The sequence below is a fragment of the Sesamum indicum genome, linkage group LG13 (assembly GCF_026168435.1).
Source record: "Sesamum indicum cultivar Baizhima isolate 11 linkage group LG13, ASM2616843v1, whole genome shotgun sequence".
NCBI lineage: Eukaryota > Viridiplantae > Streptophyta > Magnoliopsida > Lamiales > Pedaliaceae > Sesamum > Sesamum indicum.
Window position 1 is genome coordinate 8,943,172 of NC_142669.1, and position 22,175 is coordinate 8,965,346.

Consider the following 22,175-nt stretch of genomic DNA (forward strand, 5'->3'; position numbering starts at 1 on the left):
TGAAAGCATGATAGTCTAGATAGGATCCTTTCAGTCTGAAAACATTCAAATAACTCGTTCTATGTCGTTATATCGCTTCTCCTGATCCGTTAGGAACGTACCTGTTCGGCTGATGATGTTAAAGCTATCACCCAGATGGTTGAGACAATTCTCATTCTCAAATGAGGTAAAATAATAAAGTCCACTCTATTTCATTGCGGTATTATTTATGTAACAATTTCTTGAATTTTACGGCAATTACGCAGACACTTTCAATTGAAGACCACCAGTTACCTAAGGAACATTTACTATAGCCACTGTACACTGGCCTTGCATGACAGAGTTGATGATCCATGGCATTGGAAAGGTTGTCCCTTCGATGGGATTTAAGAATTTCGACATCATCGTTTATTGGTACAATTATCAATTCTTTTATCCAAAAGCCTCTAAGGTACAAAACAAGAACCAGGGCATCCCACCTAATTAAATGAAAACTGTATAAAATTAAAGACGGTTTCGCAACTCATTATTACTACTATCTACAAGTAAAGCCGCTGCTCCACTTCTTGGGTATATAGACCATAGACAGTTTTATCAACCTCCAAGCACCACAAATCTTCATTACTTCTATCCGTTTGTGCTGCTGCTTCCTCGTATAGAACTCCTACGTCCAGTGTCCTCACTTCTTGGCCTGTAGAATACGTTAAGAACCCGACATTAGACAGAGAGAAGGAGCTATGTTGCAGACAGTTCCTGTCCCGTTCATCAACGTTTGAGTTCTAAGGTGAGATAATGGATCAAGCAGATTGAGCTCATATGATCATGACAACGGTTGCCAACGAGCTTCAATTTATAGAACACCTATGTACTACTTCTATCAAGAGCATGCTGAGAACAAAATAATTATCGAGCAGGTCAGGACTGGAATTTCAAGATTTTAGACAAAATCGACACCTCTCTAAAGATTATAAACCCTAGTCTTCAAGTTTATAGCGACGGCCAAACTTGATAATATATAATTACAATAAAATCTAGTGTAGAGAGAAGTACGGACTTGCTCTGGTGATGCATGCAAAATTGAGTAACTATGAATCTAGACACGAAGGTAGCATACGGACAGGAAAATCTGCTTAAACCACACGGTCTAAATTTGTTAAATTCAGGGTTTCACTTATTTGGTGCTAATGAGTATCTACAAGTAATCAAAGAGTTTCCTTTTCAGGAAGATGCTATCAACAAGCCACTTCTTACCGAAGCCGACAGATATCATAATAATAAGGCGACAAACTGCTCATTTGGATATAGTCAAACTCTTCGATAGTGGAAATATGTGGAATTTCAGGCAGAATCATGATAGGACGAAAACCATACATCATATATGGCAAGAGTAAGCAAATCACCTGGGAATACAAGAAAGTTCCAAGAATTGCAATCGCAGCTCCAAGAGCGTTGACTGGTTGTACAGGTGTTCGGAAGATAATGATAGAGGAGACAATGACGGAAATACGTTTCATGGTGTTCCCAATGCTAAACGTCAAAGGAGAAATCTCGTCCAGTGACATGTAAGACACCTGATTGTAAAGGTGGTAAAATATGCTCTGCGCTGCCATCCACCTATTTGTAAAATGTCAACCACACAACACGTAACCAACACAGTACCATATGAAACAAAAAAAGATCTTGAGAGAAAGGGAGAAAAAAGCCCGAAAGTTTCCCTTACTGCTCCTTGAAATCCAACACAAAGTCTTAAGTAAATAAGCCAAATCGTGTAAAATATTACTCACACGATCATATTTTCAATAAATGCAGTTGCATAATGTATTAGGATGACAGGATCACAAAGTTTACACAAATGCTTGGCTTCATATTCAAGGACACGACAATTACCATTCTAACCTTGCATGTCCCGTAGTACCTATGAGGACTATTATGAGTCAAATAAAATGAAACTAGAAGAAATCAGAGTGGCAGTGCATGTGATTACCAGACGATCTGGGGTCCAATTTGAGACAGAGCTTCTTTGAATCCCGTTGCCCACATCTGTGGTCCCTCCACAGCAATTGCAAACGGAGTGAGAATTAAGAGTGACAGAATAGATAAGCAGGCATAATAGTTCATTCCGCTGACCGATTTCCCCTTCATGCCCTTCTTGGAAAATATATTCCGAAAAACAAACGCCAAATTTGAGATCATGGCCCCCATAAAACCTGATATCGACAGAAAACAACCACATGAATTCTGATGAAAACAACCTGTATTTCCATCCAAAACTCTCACAATGCAACACAACTTTCAATTCAACCAAAATAATGCCAACCTTCTGGAGCAAGAAACTATGTAAACTCTACAAAGATTAGAATTCAAGCTCCTAACGTCTAATTCTTGAATCTTATAAGCTGCTATCCTTTCAAATAAATCATCAAACACTTTGTAACATCCTATTCTGCCAAGCTCCCAATTAGGTACTCTAAAATTTACCAGTCATGTTGAAGTTGAGCTCGGTTAGAGCGGCCAGACCACAACCACCAATGATCGGAACGAGAGACAGGTAAACTGCTGGCGGAAACGTCTCTCCCAGTATGAATCTTGAGACCAACACACTGAAAGCTGGCTCTCCGCTCTTGATTATGTGGGTGAATGAAACTGCCACCTTTGACATACTCACAGTAGCCGCAACATGCCCAATTGTGTGAGCAACTGCAACCTAAAAGCATCAAACGAGAATCAAAAGCTTCACTCTTTTCAAGTGGAAAACAGCACAACAAATAATCAAAAACCCACAGAAATAAAAAACCCAGATCATAAAACTCAAAATTACCAATCATAAAAAAGACAAAACACCCAGATCAAAAAATTGAAAACACAAAATGGAAAGCCCAGATCCAAAAATTGAATACAGCTTAAACCCTGATCACTCTTACCGGAAAAAGGGACTTCCAGAAGTCAAGATCAGTCTTTGGAGCTTCCGCGATCCTCAGCGCCCAAGAAATCAACATGATGAGCGACCCAGCAGCCAGAGACAGCGTCGAGGTTAACCACGGGAAGGGATATGCATTCAACACTTTCTTGTTATAAATATTAAAAATAACATTCAACCCCCACCACGTCGCGAAATAAATTCCAATTTTCACTCTCCTCGCAGCCTCAGATCGCGCTTCCGGAGACTCTCCAATCGGCTCCGATCGTTCAGCTTCATAAGCCTTGCACACGATCCTCCTCGACCCTTCTGTCCCTGCATCAGCCGAAAAAGACTCTACCTTGGAAATGTGGAGCGGCTTAGAAAGCGAGAGAACAAACGTCCGCCGCGGCTCCGCCGGAAAAACCGGCGAATGACGCGGCAGAAACTTCCTTCGTGCCTGGAGAAAATCTGATCCATGGATTGACAAACCCGTTGGCTGCTTGACACTGACAGAAGAGATCATAGTAGTACACAATCCACAGAAAAAAAAGAAAAAAGAAAAAAAATTCAGAGAAAAGTATCAAAAAGTTAGACGAAAATGATGATATCAAAGATTTTAAACAAGAATGGTGAATATATATACGGGTAGTTGAGCATTGAGAGCAAAAAGGCGAAAGATGAAGAAATGTTGAAGCTTGGGAATTGCCAAAGGACAGAATAGGGAGAGAGAGATGTATTGTTCACGGCTTTTCTATATGAGAAAGAGCCTCATATCATATTTCCTCTTCAACATCTACAACAACAAAAGCCCACAAGAAACTCTGCAAAGTGCAAAGTTAGCGTAGCACCTAAATACCAACAACAACGTTTTTAAAGTACCTTAACCTAAATTAAGAAAACACGACATCTGTCTCTCTGCATTGTACTAAATTATATTATTATTATTTATTGAATTTTTTAGATTCTTTTTTGGGTTTTTATTTTTATTTAAGTAAAGGGTTTTAGTCATAAACTGTTTTGTTTTTTCGATTTTTGTGTGCACATAGTAAAAAAAAATCATACTTTTTAAATATATTATAAGGTTAATTATATATTATCATCTAAATTATGTCTGTTTTTACATTTTTCTGTCTAAACTTTTTTTTTTGTGTCAACCTACCATCTCAATTTTATAGAATTTGCACCTTGACGTATATGACTGTTTTTCGATCGATTTTTCTATCAAAAAATATTACATGTAGTGTACATGTGATTATTGAATGCAATGTGAAGTGATGTTTTTGACTGAAATATAAATAAAAAATAATTATATATGGTAAAGTGCGAATCACGCAACCTTGTATGTGAGTGCGCTGATAAATTTTCGTACATTATGTCGAATTTTTAATTATAGAAATAAAAATAGATAATAGCTTCTAAATTATTTAACTTTTTTATAATCATAATTTTTTTTAAAAATATAATCATAAATTATCCGCCAATACAATCCTCATATATATAAAAACCAAACATACGTAAATTTGTTTTAGAGGTAAATTGTATTTTACCTTCCGAATTATGCCTATTTTTACACTTTGCTATCAAAATATTTTTTGGTACCATCTCAACTTTGCGAAATTTGTATTGTCATATATGATTATTTTTTTATTAATTTTCTGTCAAAAAACCATCACATACTGTGTATATATAAAACTATCACATCACATAACCCTTGAATATCACATGTGCACTGCATATGGTATTTTTCCGACAAAAAAATTGACTAAATTTTTTTATAAAATTGAATAGTAAATTAATACAAAAAAAATAAATATATAAAAACAGACATAATCCAAATAATAAAATATAATTAACTCCTATTTTTTTTAAGTTACGAGGGTTACATGCAAGGATTTATGTTATGGGGAATTGAGTTTGTTAGTTTGGAATTTTCTTCTTTATTTAACCATATCTTAATTTAAATTATTTTAATTTTTAAATGTATTTTTTAAACTATCGATGTAATATTTTATATTATCTAAAGCTTTGGATGGAAGTAATAGCAAAATACAAATCAATCACCAACATTTAAAAACACGACTATTTAATTCTAATTTTCACAATTTTGTTTATGACAACTTCGCAGTGTCATGTATCACGACTTAGGTTCATGATGATGGTTAATAAAATAAATCGGACCACATGGGTTTGACGTTGACCCATAAAATTGCTTATTTTATTATTTTTACAAAAATAATATTTATTAAATTATAAATAATTAATATTTTTATTAATAAATTGATTATCGATCATGAGACGATGGTTTTAAAAATTAAAACTGTCAAAATCCAGTTGAAAAAGTTTGAGGGGTATTTTTTTTTTATATAAATTCATTAAAAAGTTATATATTGTAATCAAATTTTATTAAAGCAAAAGAATGAATTAAAGGGTAAATTTGGTATTCAAATCTTGGTACGATAATTAAATTATCTTTTATAATAATATATATAGTTTATTAAATAGTGTAAATTATAATGTATTTTTTAAAAATTTGACATAATTACAAATACTCTTTTATTGTTTGAAAAATTATAAATATTATCGGATATTTGGTAAAATTATGTAATTCTCGGATATGAAGTTTGAAATTGTCAATTTTGCCCTAATTGTAACTTTTTAATATATATATATATATATATATATAATTCAAACGAGATTGATGAAACTTTTTGAAAATTTATATATAAAAAAAAAACCACTTTGTTCATAATAAAATTTCAAATATTTTTTAAAAATAAATAAAATTATTACTCATAGCTCATAATGACATTTTAGTAAGTTCATCATAAAAAATAGATGGAAAGCTAATTTAAATTAGCAGATTACTGTTATTATTAGACAACTGTTAAAATTAGAGTGTATTGATAATTTTTCAAACAACGAGGAGTATTTGTAATTATGTCAAATTTTAGGAAAATTCGTTATAATTTATCATATTAAATATTTAATTTATGCTGATAAATGCATGCCAATTGTTTATCTTATTAAAAAAGAAAGTGAAACACGACTTTAAAGTAGCTGAATACATTGTACCTGATGGGATAGAAATAAATGTTATTAAAAACGTTTGAAGATTAGATCACTTTTGTCTTTTTGTTGAAAATCTATGTTGCTTAATTATTGACCGTACGATTCGAATTATTCTACGTTTAGATACTCATAAGCTCCTACTCCTTTATCATAATTAGATGCCCCTCTCTTATATGGTATATTCCATACAACTTGTTAGGTGCCAATTTTATTCTTTTTATTTATTTATTTCTAAAAGTGATTATTATATGTTATGAGAGTGTTTGCGACAACTTTTAAAAAAATATTTTTTAACTTATGACTTTAAAAATTATAAAATATAGTAAATTGATATAAAATTTATTATCTTTTAGAAAAATAATTATATTGAGAAACAACGAGCGCATATATTAAGTAAGAATAGTATTTTTTTAATATATAAGGGTAAAATGATCTTGTATTAATAATGATAAATAAATTATAATAACTCAATTATTGATTTTATCTTTCTATATTTATTTAATTAATTAAATATATTATAAATGTAAAATATGCATACGCATCGCATATCCTTCGATCACAAGTAATGATTATATGTAGTCGTCGGTTTCTGAGAAAAATAAATAAAGAAAATTGAGAAAAGGGAAGCAGTAAATGTAATTTTTTAAACAATAGGGCACCAAATTTTATGGGATGACAGTGTAATTATCTCCATTTATTTTTATACAAAACGATCATTTATTAAAAATTTTCTTGTAATATTTCTATTCATGCATTTTTTTTTATTCTTTTTCTCTATTATAAATATAATAAAAAATTTAAATATTATATACACGCATCGAGTACGCTTCGGTACCTAATAAATATTAGGTTTTGTTGCAATCGCAATTGAATGGGCGGGTCATCCAAAGTGGATATGAGAAAGCAAGAAAAATGAAGATGGAAGTGGCCCAAATGGAAGATGGGCCGAATAATGAATGGGCTGACCCGCAATTCGGCCCAACCAGGAAATCTATTTGAATGAATTACTTGACCAAAAACCTCTCAAGCTAACCACATCAAATATTGATAAAATTTGATATTTTATAATAATTACTCATTCCTATAAATTTCACATAATTAATTTGAAGTCAGAAATTTGGCTTAGTTATGTCAAAATTTAATAATCATTACAAATTGATCAAAAAAATTTAAATTATGTAATTTATTATTGGAAGTTAAATATATATATCATGATATAAAATAATTAATTCTTATAATTATTATTCCAGCAACAAGTGGCGATGTGAAATCTATGAGTGTGCGTACTTTGGAAATGCTGCAAAACACTTCATCGTTGATATCAACAAATATTTCCCACTTAAAATAATAAATTATCAAGTCATTCAGTCATTCATCACATATTTTATTTCGCAATTCGATTTTGACAATATATTGCTGAAAAAGCTCTTTCTATAGATATTGTTGCCACAGATAATATCGACGCCAGCTCAATAAGACGCCACATGAATGAAAAATCACTCGACAATCTTGACAGGAAGACTTGAAAAATCATGGCAACTTGAAAACTCAGAACTTCGCCTCATATTGAAAATATATGTTTCGAATCAGTCTTTTAATAAAAACAATATTATGAGAAAAAATATCATCGTAATGAATCTTAAGAAGATGCATATATAAGTTTCTTGGGCTTTTGGGCCATTGTTCAAATGCTAAGGTTTGAGACTTCACATTGAAAGATTGTAGGTTTGTATTTTACGAATGTAAGTATACGATCTATTTTTATAGTAGTTTTTTATTTTTCTGTTTTCTTTGAATATATTAATTAATTTAAAAATATTGATGTATTGTATCAATATTTTAGTTTAAATACATTGAATGATGTATTAAAAAATCTTATTTAACAAAAAAATCGTGGGGAGGGGAGATTTGTTTTTTTTTTCTTTTTAATTTTCTATATAATTTTTAATTTTTGAAATTTACATTTAAAATGGTCGTGGTTTAATCTATAATTGACTTTCATAAAATGCCACATCATCCAAATTATTCTGATAATTAAAAAATAATAATGATTAGTTGAAGCTTCAATTTCAAGGGCCAAATCTTCAAATCAAGAATGATTATCCTGAATAAATCGTTCTTGGGGAAAGCGCTAACAATTATACTTAAATATTACGGAATAAAGCGCCGATTCCCCCAACTCACGTCACACATGACGTCATCACTAAATTTAATTTTTTTTTTTTGTAGTGATAAAATGTAATTAAAATAAATCATTTTAATTATACAGAAATAAAATTTAGGGATAATTGTACTTACACCCCAACATATGGACTGTTCACACAAATCCCCTCTGTATTTTGAAGAATTATACATACATTTATAAAAAAACGTCGATATCCTTAAATACAAATCACTCGTATTTTTAGAAAAATTACACATACACCCCTAAAACGTCGACATCATTATACGAACCACTCTTGCGTTTTGATTGCTAGAGGTAGTTCTATAATTATGAAGAAAACACAATAGTTTGCATAAATAAACTATAAATCAGGGGTGTAAATATAATTATTCCTAAAATTTGAAAAACAAATGCATGTATCTGACTCATTACTCTGACTTTAATTAATTTGAATAATTATTAGGGCTTTATTCCTCCTCTTATCTTAATTTCCTACATAATTTAAAGTTGAAATTTCGTTTAACAAAAAATATAAGTTAATCCAGTTGTGATCTGAATTGATGAGAGTATTTGATAGCAAACATGTGGCCTTTCTCATTCTTTGACATGTTTACAATGCCATTTTTATTTCAAATTAAGCCTCCATGGTTGATGACCATCCCCAAATTGAATTTTTTATTTCAAGTCCTATTTCGTCTTCTACTGCATTCAACATACATATGCCATGTGTATATATAAAATCTTTTTTTAAATAAAATATATGATATCATCTTTATACACATGACTTTATGTTGTACAAAACAGAAGATTCAGTAGGGTTTATAATAGAGAATCTAATCCAGAGTGTGTGTTCACGCGTGCGGGGGAAGGGGGGTTGAAAATATTAAAGTGAGAAGTAATTATATACATGGCTTTATGTTGAACAAAACAGAAGATTGAGTAGGGTTTATAATAGAGAATCTAATCCAGAGTGTGTGTGCGCGTGCGGGGGGTTGAAAATATTAAAATGAGAAGTAATTATATAAAAGGATAATAACACCGTCTTCTCATTATGTTTGATGTAAATTATACAGACTCTTTGTGGTTTAGAAACTTATATTTTGTATCCCTGATGTTTGTTTTAGTCCAACAAATAGATCTATCCCTTAGTCAAAATCCACAAAAAATTGGCTGATATCAGCCAAGAAAAAGAATGAAAATTCATATTTACCCCTTATTGACTTATCATTTACAAAAATATTTTATGATCAAACAATCCTTATACATCTTCACACTTCCTAATGCATATGACGAGTTACATCCCCACCCTCATAACGATAGTTTGATTAAAAAAAAATATTTGACCTGCAATAAGTCCATAGTAAATCAATCAAGGGTAAATATGGATACTCATTCAACTTTTTTTTTTATTTTTTGCTAATATCAACAAATTTCGTAAATTTTAACAAACGAAAAGATCTATTTATTGGACAGAATCAAACACTAATAGATAAGAATCATGGTTATTTTTTTAAGAAACTTTAATCCCATGAAACTCCAAGGAATACATGGTTGTTTGGGTATTTGCTCTAACTGGAGGCACTGATCCGTACATAGCATAAACCAATGGAATTATATCACTAATTCAAAGTCATTATTAGATCAGGAAAAGAAAATAGTTCCAGAAGAATAGGATTTTTAATTATTTAACGACCAATGAACACAAAATACATTGAAAATATCAATGTCAGCCACTTGTTAACAAGTGCAATTAATACTTAATTATCATTAGTCAAAAGCTATGTTACAGGCTTAAAGTCGTGTTCCTCTTCCAATTAAAGTTGTTTTAAAATTTAATTTCGTCCAATGCTTTTTATTCATATACATCATTCCATTTATTCATTGTTTGAGTCACGTTTTTCCGTTTTCCATGTACACACCATCCTTTTTTTGTTCCGAATCCCTCAAAAGATTTTAAAAAGTGACAAAGGAGACGAAAGAAAGGGGTTAATCGTAATTTAAAATCTGTGTTTTGACAAACGAAATAAAAGAATTTCTATCTAAATCGTTGATAGTGAAGGTATGGTTTTCAAATTGATAGGACCTATTGATGTATATGCATTCCAAGCTTAAATAAGGTATTTTGAGAAGATAAGAATATCAAAGAAAAGTGCGACACAAGATAAGAGCGAGATTCAAAGATCATACCAATCTGAGCAGAATTCTTAAAACTTTACATGGAAGTCGTGCTACTTGAGTTTTGCAACTTTTCAGCACAATAATCTGATATTCTGTCTTTATCAGCCGGCGAGTTGTTTGAAATTGAAAGAGTTTGCTGCATCTCAAACAATTAGGCAAGACAATAAATTAGACAAGTAAAGGTCCACTTCTTCATGACCTGATAGACTTGTTCAAGAAAACGAACCGCAACATAGAAAATAAGATTCGGCAAATCTCAGTTAATGATATTATAATCCCACATAACAACAAGGTCAAATCATTCCATCTCACTGTTTTTCTGCTTCAGATTGGTGTATTTTACCTACCTCTTAACTTCAAATCGTCTATATAAGTCCAAACTCAGACTTGTCCGAAACTGGATCAGGAAACCTCTTCCATTTTCCAGAGTATGGATAATTCTGGCATTGCCCGTGATGCAAAAATGGCAGACTCTCCCGAAGAAAGTAGCTGGACGTTCTACATTCAAGCCTTCATTTGCGAGAATGATGATGAGATTAGTTATTTCTCTTCTGAATACGAAAGCCCTTCTCTTGTTTCTGATGCAGCCTCTTCTGCAGTAAAGAAGTTGAGATATAAGTGTAGAGAGGGTATAGAGTTTTCTTCTAATAGAAACAGGAATTGGTGCAAGAAACAGAAAACTGAATTACCAGCAATGGATTATGATTTGGAGGACACTGCAAGTTCTCCTGTAAATAGTCCCAAGGTCAGATCACTTCCATTCTGTCCCTGGGTTTAATGCAATTTGCATTTTCTGACGTGTATTTCTTCTTTTCTTGCTACCAACAGATTTCTTACATTAACCCGTTTAGGAATGAGAAAGAAAAGAGTAAGGGCGACGAGGTAAACAACTACTCCTCATTGTTGTTTTGTTTAGAAGCATTATTTTCTATGTTTAATTAATTTACAAGTTTATTTTAATTGTTCAGATAAAAAAGAATACATTTGGCAAGGGTGGAGTATATACTGACTACACAGACTTGAAGGACCGGACCTGTAATTAGGACTGTTATTGTATTTACAAATAACCCCTGCTCCATTCTTCATAACATAATGTTTGTACAGATTTCCCATTTATCTTCATAATAATATCAAAAGTGTCGTTGTTAATGGATATCACAATTCAGATGAGTATTTATAATTTTTTAAGTAATGAGAAAGTGTTTTTAATTATATCGAATATCACGAGAGGTGATTGTAACGAGCTCAAATGATGTCAACCCAACGAGTGTCCACTTATGTTTGATTTATAATTTATTTACTTTTACTTTCTATGGTTTTTATTTATTAGTTATTTATCAAGAAAAGTGTAATTATTTATTAATTAAAAAAATAATTTATCTCTTTACGCTTTTAAAATGAAATAATTTAAAATGAAACAATTTAGAGAATTAAATTGTTTCATTTTAAAAAATATAAAAAAAATAAATTAATATATTTTACGCACACATTGTTCATGTAATTGAAAATCTAATTGTGGATGCAAATAATATAATAATTACTATAGTCTATAGCAGCAACAGTATTACAGCGATAAAACCATCCCGCTTGAAACGCAAACTGCAAAAGCAAAACACACAGCTCACGCACTCCACATCAAAACGAAAGCGAGTGCATTCGCTTTCGCTTCAAAAATCCATGCATGTTTAATCTAACGATCGCGTTAAGCTCCAGTCCGCGGACCTGTTGAATTCGATTGTTTTAAAATTTTTTAGGTTCCTTTATTCTTTGTATACTCTGAAATAAGTCGATCGATCAAACCATGGTTTCGACGAGTAAAATCAAATCCGTGGATTTTTACAGGTTAGTTGCTTCTGTTTGATTTTTGAGTTTGAATGTGTTTGAGTGTTTGTAATTCCATCAACTTGTCTGTATGGGGAATCTATCAGTCTCATTAAATCATTTTCTGATGGAAAACTGAGGAGATGTTAGCAGTTAATTCGAGAATGTTGCTACTCTATCACGGGTTCAGCCGATGTTATGTGCATTATGCAATGAAAATGTAGCGCATGTGCGAGACTATCCCATGAATCGTGTTGAATCCACAATGCGTTTTGTTTGGGTTATTGTTGTAAACAGTTCTTTGTGCTTCAATGTGGAACATTTAAGAGTAACTGTTTTCAAGACTTCACTTTCAATAGATTTGAAGACAATGGTGCTTTCATATGATATCACCTTCTTATAAGACTTACTGAATATCTTAGAGCAGTAGGTGAGTCTGGCAATTTGTAGGACTTGAAGTTCTCTATTTTTCTATTTTTTCTTCTTGCAGGAAAATTCCCAGAGATTTGACTGAGGCATCATTAACGGGGGCTGGATTGTCAATTATAGCAGCCTTTTCAATAATCTTTTTGTTAGGAATGGTAGGAATGACTAATGCAGCCTTGTCGATGATTAATCTATTATTACCTAAATAGACTAGATAAGGCATGACCCTTTTTTTCACCAGTCCTTATCATCCAGCAAGATTGTTGTCTTGCTCATTTTTACTATTACTACTACTGCAAAAGTATGGGTTTGTCATTTGGCCAAAACCATGCAGTAAGACCCTCTCTATCCCTTCAATTCTTTTGTCATATGCAGGAACTGAATGATTATCTGACAGTGACCACCTCTACATCAGTTGTTATTGACAAGAGTTCTGATGGAGATCTTTTACGAATTGATTTCAATATAAGGTAGAAATTTTTTTACTCCCTTGTTACTCCTTTGCATTGCTCAGGCCTTCTTTCTTTTTAGCATGCACAAGAACCTTGCGAGGAATAGTCCAAGAGGCTGGTTGCTCAGGAAATCATAGAACATAATATCAGGAGTTGTGGACACTGTTTTCCTCTTCTTTGTAGTATTTAGTTGTCCAGCCTGATATGGAGATAACATTTTCTGGTTTACTCTCGGCAACTATAGAGTTTTTATGTTAAGAAATATATAATTCATATATGTTTTGTTCTATTGTTATAGGTTCATGGACTTATCTCGCATACCTTTCTTAAAAATAACCATACATTTCTGCAATAACTGCAGAAGAAAGTCCTGAAAGTGCAACTTCTAAATGCCATGAATTAATCTTGATCCAATGTTTTTGTACTTGTTTGATACTTGTGAGTCTTTGTTTTAGGATCTTAAAATTGAAGCACAAGCCTGTGGGTGGACAATAATGTTCCATAACACTCATTGGCTTATTGACCACCAGAATGGGGGTTAATGTTTTGGGCTTCTATTAGTTAATTAAATTCTTTCTCAAAAACTTTAGAGAATTTATTATATGTCTTTTCTCATCTGCTTCTTTTCTCTTGTCTTTCATTAGTTAGATTCTTTGAGTTATATCTACTTTCCTTAACGACTTCTTAAAATTTGTGTAGTTTTCCTGCATTGTCTTGTGAGTTTGCATCTGTCGATGTCAGTGATGTCCTGGGAACGGTAAGTTTTATTAATTGATTTCTTATCAATATCTTGAGTAGCAAGAGCACTTTCTGGCAGTTACTACAAATCATTTCGTATTAAAATTTAACTGGAGAGACAGACTTAGTTTAGTTAAAATGTCCTTTCAGCCTTGAGGGCAATGACTTCTTGGTTTAGTGCATGTGTTTATTCATGTCTCTCAATCTATATATAGTTGGATAATATGAGTTCCTTTTAAATAGTATCTCCATCTTTTCCGAGTGTATAATGTGTTATACTGATGAAGCGGAAGTAATTGAGTTGTAGGTAGGTACTCCGTAAGTGTTAAGGCCAGTTGACTAGTGGTTAACAGCTAAACACGTTACCTGATATAACATTGATAAATCAGGGCTCAATTGTATGTTTTAGACTTTTAGTTCTGCAAGATGTAGGCTAGGCTTCTTTATAATGTGTGCTTAAATATATCTTCGAGCGCACTTGATTTAAATTTTTATGCGTCAAGAGAAACAAGAAATTTATCTTGCAGCTTACTTCTATTATATCTACATTTCATATTTAAATGAGATCTTTTTCTTGTAATGCTGCCATTTTGTATATTACTGAACTGGTTTCCTCGTCTCCTCAGAATAGGTTGAACATAACTAAGACTGTCCGTAAATACTCAATAGATTCAAATTTAAATCCTACTGGTTCTGAGTTTCGGTCAGGGCCTACTGCAAACGCAATTAAGCATGATGAAGAATCTGATGAAGAGTATGGTGAAGGTTCTGCTGTACTCAATGAAAACAATTTTGATAGGATTTCACACCAGTAAGTGTATCTTACTCGACTTCGAATCCTCTACCTCCATCTCTTATTTGTCTTTTGAATAACATCTGCACCGGTGATATTCATGATTTATGGACTGGTAACATGCCAAAAATATTTCTTTGGCAGGCATGCTATTTTGGTCGTTAACTTCTTTGCGCCCTGGTGCTACTGGAGCAACCGCCTGGTATCTCTCTTTTTTCTTTCTTTTTTTCCCAATTGTTTTTTTGAACCTTCCCTAGGGCTGCTAATGAGGTTAATGATGGATGTAGTAGATTATTAAGTCTGTGTCTGCCTGCCATGTTCATTCCAGAAACCTTCATGGGAGAGAGCAGCCAAAATTATAAGAGAAAGGTGTAATATCATCTCCAATTTTTTATTGCTTTGCTAAATTAGTAGCTGTCCAAATTTCACTTTAGTTTAAGATAAAGTCACTAGCATTGCTATCACATTATAATCCATTTAAATGCTCATTGGTTGTGTTGTTCAGATATGACCCAGAAATGGATGGGCGTATTCTCATGGGGAAGGTTGATTGCACTGAAGAAACAGAACTGTGTAGAAGGTAATTCTAGATAAAGGTCTTTCTTAATATTCTATATTTTACTATGATACTGGGACATAATAGTTTCATATTTGGTTACAGCATTTGTAGCTATGCTATAGTTTGTTCTCATTTAAGGTATCTCATTTCTTGTAATTTGCAAATTTTGTAGAAATTTACTGTATGTACTTCATTACAGGAGAACATGCTTCTAGGCACCCTTGGTTGTGGATACCAGTGTGCCCATTTAGATACTATGCTGTATGAGTTTTTAGGATTTTAGCTGTTAAATGCTGTTTAATGAGGATAGAGCTTGAGGTAATTAACTGGAGCAGTGTGGACGTGCATGAAAAAAGCTTCAAAACTAATTATAAAAATGTAGTAAATACTATACCATTTTTATTTAATAGTAAAAATGTTACTAAACTAGGAGTGAGCCTATTGGTTGGTATTATATTCTCCATGTTTCATTTTGATGAATCAAATAGCTGAGTGTTGAACCTTCCCATATTTGGCTAGGCAATTCCATAACACACATATCGCTTCTGCTGGTCTGTTAAAGTTTGAATGTTTTGATGTTTTTCTCATTCTTTTAGGTTTATTCTAAGTACTTGTCCATCAAGCGCATCTTTCTATGTTTACATTTGCTTGGTTAAGTCTAATATGGAGGTCCATCAGCATCATTTCCCCTTTATTCGCCGTTGTAGTTTCCTCCAAAACTTGCTACTGCAACCAAATCCAGCCTGAATTATTCATACATTGGTGTGTTTACAGTCTATACTTGTCTCTCTTGTTCTTGGCTTCCCTTTCTCTCTTTCTATTCACTGTCATCTGCAACAAATGTGCAGGAATCACATACAAGGGTATCCATCTATTCGCATCTTCCATAAAGGAAGCGATGTGAGGCAAGTTATTATTCATTTGCTTTCTATATTTACTTCAGGCATATTGCTTGCTTTACAGTTAATACCAACTCTAGCTTTTATCCTCACAGCATTAAGTGAAAACCTGCGTTATATGTCTTCTCTTTCTCTTGAATCAATTCATTCTCTATTTTCCGCAGCCAATTAGCTTTTTTTGTCATTTGAATGCCTGTTATTCAATTAAATGTTTTCCTCTCTTTTTCCTGGAAGCAGAGGGGATCACGGCCACCATGATCATGAGTCATATTATGGTGATAGAGATACAGATAGCCTAGTTAAGGTGAGAATCTACAGTATTAGTTGGAGATGCAATTTTTGGATTGAGAAATTGCACAACCATAAAACATGGTGGATATAGATATAATTGGTGACTCTTATCCTTCTATAGGAAACTGAATGCATTTGATCCTTGCAGGCAATGGAAGATTTGGTGGCACCTATTTCTTTGCAGTCGAAAAGGGCTTTAGATCGTCCGTCCACTGAGAATGATGTAAAAAGGCCTGCACCTTTAGCCGGAGGATGTAGAATTGAGGGTTTTGTACGTGTGAAGAAGGTAACAATAGCCACTAAGAGATGTTTTGGCTTAAAAGCATTTCATAAAGTAAATGCATAAATACAGTAGCTGTGTTTCATAAGTACATACATATATCTTGTTTAGTTTCCTCCGCGTTATGCAGGTGCCTGGGAATCTGATCATATCAGCACATTCAGATAGTCATTCCTTTGACATAACTAAGATGAACATGTCACATTTTGTTTCCCATTTTTCTTTTGGTAAAAAGATCTCCCCAAGGGTGATGAGTGACGTGAAGCGGGTACTGCCCTATCTTGGTGCAAGCCATGACTGCTTGTCAGGCTTGTCGTATATCAGTAATCCAAGTGATTCAAATGAAAATGTAACTGTAAGTTCATCTTTACTTGCTTCTTTCTGTATCCTTACAGCTTGTTCATCTGTATCTGTACTGTTTTTCAGTGAAGTTCCTACAATTTTTATTTAGAGATCATCAAGTATCCAGGCATTAACATCACTCCTCTCCTATCCTTTCCTGTTGAGTAAGATGAGACTTACTTTCAGTTACTTGCAAAAGGCCTACATATAAAGCAAGCTGTTTTGAATAAGTTTAAGGGTTAATTACACTTATACCCCCTCTGAAAATGTGAAATTACAGTTTCCCCCAAAGAAGTTTTGAAATTACAGTTACATTCCTTCGAAAATTCTTCCTTTACACCTGACACTTATATGTTAGGATTGGACAAAAAATGCTAATGCTAATAAAAAAAAATTACATAAATTTTCAATTTTGCATCTAAATTTAACATTTTCATGTATATTTTTGTACTTATAAAGAAAAATATATATGTGGAGTAAGTTAACATATTACAATTTTTTCGTTATAAGTATAAAATTATTACTTGACAATGTTAAATAGGGATAAAATTGAAATGTTATGCAGTTCTTCTGCTAACACTATTATTTTTCGTCCATACCCTAATGAAAGGGTAACTTTTAGAGGGGGTGTAACTGTAATTTTGGAATTTTTTTGGGAGAAAGTGTAATTTTGTATTTTCAGAGGGGGTCTCAGTGTAGTTATCCCTAATTTTAAAGACGAAATCCAACAGGTTACTTCATAAACTCTTGATGTATATTGATTTCTCTGCTTTGCTGTGTTACCTGTGAATTTAATCTTCTTTTCTCCTTTTTTCTTCCAAAATTTTTAATCTAATTAATTTTGTCTGTTTTATGATTAGAAAGCTAGTACTGAACTTTCCTCATTGCGGACATCTTGCGTGGTAACAGGAGAAACAAAAACAACATTCCTGTACTCTTGGTGGATTTTGCTTGTGTTTGAGACTCTGTCGAAACTATTTATTTGAACCAACCCTTTATGGATTATCAATCAATAACTTCATATTTTGGACACTTGCAGATTGAGCACTATCTTCAAATTGTGAAGACTGAGGTGATGACAAGTTCTTATAAATTAGTTGAACAGCACGAGTATACAGCGCATAGTAGTTTGGTTCTCAGTCTTGATATCCCTGTTGCAAAGTTTCATTTCGAGCTATCACCAATGCAGGTATTGAGCTCATCTATTAATTCTACTAAAATGCTGTATCAACTATTTCCAATTGTTTTCACCTTTTATTTTCTTACCAGGTGTTAATAACTGAAGACTCTAAATCTTTTTCGCACTTTATTACAAATGTTTGCGCAATTATAGGAGGTATTTTCACGGTATGTGTTTAATTTCCTCATTTCCCATCCTATTTCCCTCCTTGCCCGTTTCCTTAATCAGCATCGCTAACTTCTTCTTTAATGTTTTTCAGGTTGCTGGGATCGTGGAGTCGCTTCTGCATACTACTTTCAGGCTTATGAAAAAAGTTGAACTAGGGAAGAACTTTTGATCGAAACACCCTTTAGTCGGGCTCCTTGGATAAGTTAAAACTTCAGAATTTGTTGAGGGATGAACTTTGTTCTCAATTTTGTGGTCCTTGTAGAAAATACCTTACTGAAAAAATCTTCTTCTGATTCTGTGATCATGTCGTTTGCCCTTACTCTGTGCTCTATGGAACGATAGATTGAGCATTAGAATGTGATGAATTACGAGTCAAGAGTTTAGTGTTTCTTCTCACCCAAACAGGAACTTTGTGAGAGTTATAGACAAGCTTCATTCAGAAGGTTATGTAGTTATGCGAAAACCATTAAGCCTATGAATGAAGTTCTTTTTTACTGTTAGTTCATTTCTTATGTTCTCCATCTTCTACAAATTTGTCGTCTTGTTTAACCTGAACAGGGCAAAAGATGAGGAGAGCAGGGAACGGCATCAACTCAAAGAGATATAGCAAAATGCACGACATTTTATTCCAATTAGTGCAAAAGTAGATAATACACAATGGCCAACACAGTCTCAGCTTATTTCTCACTTGTATCAAACAAATAATGAATCTACCAACATTCCCATTTTGAGTCACTCAAAACAATCAAAACAAGGGAAGAAAATGTAAAAGGACCCAAAAAAAGAAAAGAAGTTAGAGACCATTTTCAACATCAAACAGCTAAAACAAGTGATGAACCAAGGAAAGCTGTTATGGTTCCAAAAACACTGAGGGGAAAGGAAGAAGCACCGTTCTTGGGTGGAGAAGACTCCTGGGCCGGGGCCGGAGATGGGTTTATCTCCACCCCAGAAGGTGGAGATGGGGACTCTTCACCAGAAGGAGCTGGCGACGGGGGCGGCACCACTGGCGACGGAGGCGGCACCTCTGGCGACGGTGCAGGAGGAGAAGACGGAACTGTTCCATTGGAGTAATTCTTGCTTCTGTCAGCCATAACAACAACTACTAACTTTTCATTTTTATGGCAGTTATCAGCCACCCCACTTATGAAGTAATGTGGCCCTGATTGATTAAACTTGAACAGAGTGTGCCCATCAGTGAACTTCTCAAGGGGTGCTGCTGTATTGCAATTTGTGTAGTCATCTTTGGTTACATGGAGAACACAGTCCTTGTCGCCAGCATATACAAACACTGCACAAAGATACAAGATATCACTAGTCTTGTCAAGCTCTTTTCTATCTGCTTATCATGCTTTTATGTGCTCAAAATCAAAAGGCATAATTACACCGACATCCTCTTTCAGTGTTGTCCTCATAACACAGACAAGGTGTTAATGTAAAGAAAACATTGTTAATATCAAACGCAAAAGCAACATTATCCCTAAAAAAACATCAAGTGAAAGAAAAAAGAACAAGAAGCAAGTAGAATACTAACACAAGGTATCTCCAATCTGAAACCTGTTCTTTTCTGCCCACTGGTTGTAGCTGACAGCATTATCAGCAGGAACTGTCCAAGTTCCTGAACCTCCAACCTTGAACTGAAATCCATGACATCTCTCAATCAGCAAGAAAACACTCAGAACCCCCAAAAGCCCAAATGCTTCTTGAACTGTCTGAGCCATTGGACAAGAACAGCTGATCAAACAATTCAACTACTTCTGATCTGTGATGTTAAGACAAGTAATCTTGGACAGATTGAACAAGGTATTTGTAGGTGAGTTGGGATCAGCTTTACAAGCTGTGGAGCTGAAGCTTTTGCTGCTTTTTGTTATTCTCTACCTCCATCTCCGATTTCTTGGCTTAAGGTGCAAAGCATAACGCGGCTTTTTTGACATGAGAATCTGTAGCTCTTCTCAGCTTTTTTTAATCACTTATACTGGTAGGGTTTTTGTTTATACTTTGCTTGACACTGATCAAGAATCTGCAAGCCTTGCACTTTGGGAAATGGTATCTGAACTAGCTAATCCATGTTTACTGAACTTTTTCTGCCAGTTCTTTTTTCTAGACCTTTTCATGCCAAGGTCCTTGTGATTTTTCCTGCGTGTTTGTGGGGGGTGGGGTGGAGGGTTTGGGTCATGAAGTTGAAGAAGGAATGTGATCAAAATGCAATTGGATTTGTTATTACATAGACTGATGACCAGTTTGATTCTGATCAATCAGATCCTAAGGAGACGAGAATCACATGCATGCATTCTTGAAATTCACTTGGGAGTTTATTTATGGTCTGTATCTTTTATTACACATTGACATTATATCTCATATTGTGAATTATGTATGTATTCTAAGGGTGTCAAATGGATAGGGTACGGCTCTACCTAAATATATAGACTAATTCTTAGATCCATACTAAGATTCAATAAATATTAACCTAAGTCTAAGTCCAAACTCAGATCCATAAAAGAATATAAATTTGAAAATTTGAGTAGGGTCGCTACTTATCAATATTCATAGGCCTATGTACTCAATTCAATTAGAATATCATTTATCAATCTGTTTAAATTCAAGTGAACAAATCTAAAAAAATTTAAAACACTACAAAAATTTTATCCTGTAATAATGTTTGGTTAAAGTGATAGAGTTGAAGCTTAAAGTTCTGTGATATTAATTTTGATTGCTATCAAATATGTAGATCTAATAGTCATTTCATTAGATTATCTTTTAAACAATATAATAAATAATATATTATTGATAAATTATGAGTAAATATAAAAAATAAAAGATAATTTATATTGATAAATTTAATATAAACGATATGTAAATTATTGCTAATCCAAATATAAATAGTTAATCTATTTTGTCTCACTTTATTGATTTTGATCTAACTAAATTTGTAGTGAATATGTATATAATATACTTTCCCTTTTCTTTTTTAAAAAATAAATTATTTTGGCTTTTTTCAATTACATTATCTTAAATAAAAAAATATCAAATATTATCGAATAATATTAAGAAAAAAAAAAAAAAAAAAGAGTCTAGGCTCTATCCAAACTCAAAGAATTAAGTCCAAAATAATGGCATTGGGTCTTGAGAGAGTGGGTAGGGTTTAATATAATGGGTCTATATTGGGCATAAATTTAAATGAGGTAAGACCCTTAACACAAATAATATTAATTTAATTATTAAAGTATGATAACAGCCCACATGTTTGAGTGATTCGAACACACAGCTTTATAGCCATGAGATTTCAGCTTCGGTCAATTAAAGTAGTTGAATTTTTTTTTTTATATATAATGGGCTAATTCTATACGAAGGGTGATAATTATGTCAAACCTCGAGATCTTGTTATTTTTGAAGAATTTTTGAGGGTTGCTAAATTGGCACTTCAAAAGATATTGTAAAAGCAAGATAAAGCTTCAATCTTTCATGAGTAATTAATAATGTAACTCCCACACAATAGGAGGAAAAGACCTTTGATCAATCATCAACTTAATATTTTTATGAAATTTTTTAGCAAGATCTGACTAAATCAAATTAATTATAAAATAAGTCGATTATTTTTTTTCAACTGTATATCAATCACATGTCAAGTGTATTGTACTTACCATCTAATTAACTTTTGTTACGGGAAACTTGATTTGAATTAAAATTGTCCTATTTTGACATTCCTCCACCCCTATAAACCTTGGTTAATGGGGCAGTATCCAAGAAAATATTGAGCCCCAATTGGTTCAATCCGGGCTTCTCCTTTTAATGGGCTTCATAGGAATGATAAGCCCAATTCTTTGTTGGCCCATTAAGAGAATCAGAAACCAATGGGGTCCATTCTACCCCAATTGGCCCGACCCGTACAGGGCCAGTATCACGCTCTAATTTTAGCGCGTGGTAGGGACGCTCCACCCTC

General features: G+C 33.2%; 4 protein-coding genes across 4 annotated transcripts; 2 read left to right on the top strand and 2 right to left on the bottom strand.

The window, feature by feature from the left end:
• Positions 1–338: 338 nt before the first annotated feature.
• LOC105176712 (glucose-6-phosphate/phosphate translocator 1, chloroplastic) lies at positions 339–3,710 on the bottom strand. Its single transcript, XM_011099610.3, has 5 exons — positions 2,901–3,710; positions 2,458–2,683; positions 1,964–2,186; positions 1,380–1,593; positions 339–670 (listed from the first exon to the last, which is right to left on the bottom strand). The coding sequence occupies exons 1-5, from the start codon at positions 3,399–3,401 to the stop codon at positions 659–661; spliced, it is 1,176 nt and encodes a 391-aa protein (XP_011097912.1). The 5' UTR covers positions 3,402–3,710; the 3' UTR covers positions 339–658.
• A 6,885-nt stretch (positions 3,711–10,595) lies between these two features.
• LOC105176713 (vascular-related unknown protein 1-like) lies at positions 10,596–11,508 on the top strand. Its single transcript, XM_011099611.3, has 3 exons — positions 10,596–11,034; positions 11,118–11,171; positions 11,258–11,508. The coding sequence occupies exons 1-3, from the start codon at positions 10,720–10,722 to the stop codon at positions 11,330–11,332; spliced, it is 444 nt and encodes a 147-aa protein (XP_011097913.1). The 5' UTR covers positions 10,596–10,719; the 3' UTR covers positions 11,333–11,508.
• Positions 11,509–11,897: 389 nt separating this feature from the next.
• LOC105176714 (protein disulfide isomerase-like 5-4) lies at positions 11,898–18,705 on the top strand. Its single transcript, XM_011099612.3, has 15 exons — positions 11,898–12,131; positions 12,601–12,691; positions 12,912–13,006; positions 13,688–13,745; positions 14,353–14,537; positions 14,664–14,721; positions 14,848–14,888; positions 15,025–15,099; positions 15,927–15,983; positions 16,215–16,281; positions 16,417–16,554; positions 16,679–16,903; positions 17,930–18,079; positions 18,160–18,237; positions 18,330–18,705. Exons 1-15 carry the CDS (start codon positions 12,091–12,093, stop codon positions 18,405–18,407), a joined length of 1,437 nt encoding a protein of 478 aa, XP_011097914.1. The 5' UTR covers positions 11,898–12,090; the 3' UTR covers positions 18,408–18,705.
• A 135-nt stretch (positions 18,706–18,840) lies between these two features.
• On the bottom strand, positions 18,841–20,027 carry LOC105176770 (early nodulin-like protein 9). The gene is made up of 2 exons (XM_011099674.3): positions 19,770–20,027; positions 18,841–19,526 (listed from the first exon to the last, which is right to left on the bottom strand). Exons 1-2 carry the CDS (start codon positions 19,954–19,956, stop codon positions 19,051–19,053), a joined length of 663 nt encoding a protein of 220 aa, XP_011097976.2. The 5' UTR covers positions 19,957–20,027; the 3' UTR covers positions 18,841–19,050.
• Between the last annotated feature and the right edge of the window lie 2,148 nt (positions 20,028–22,175).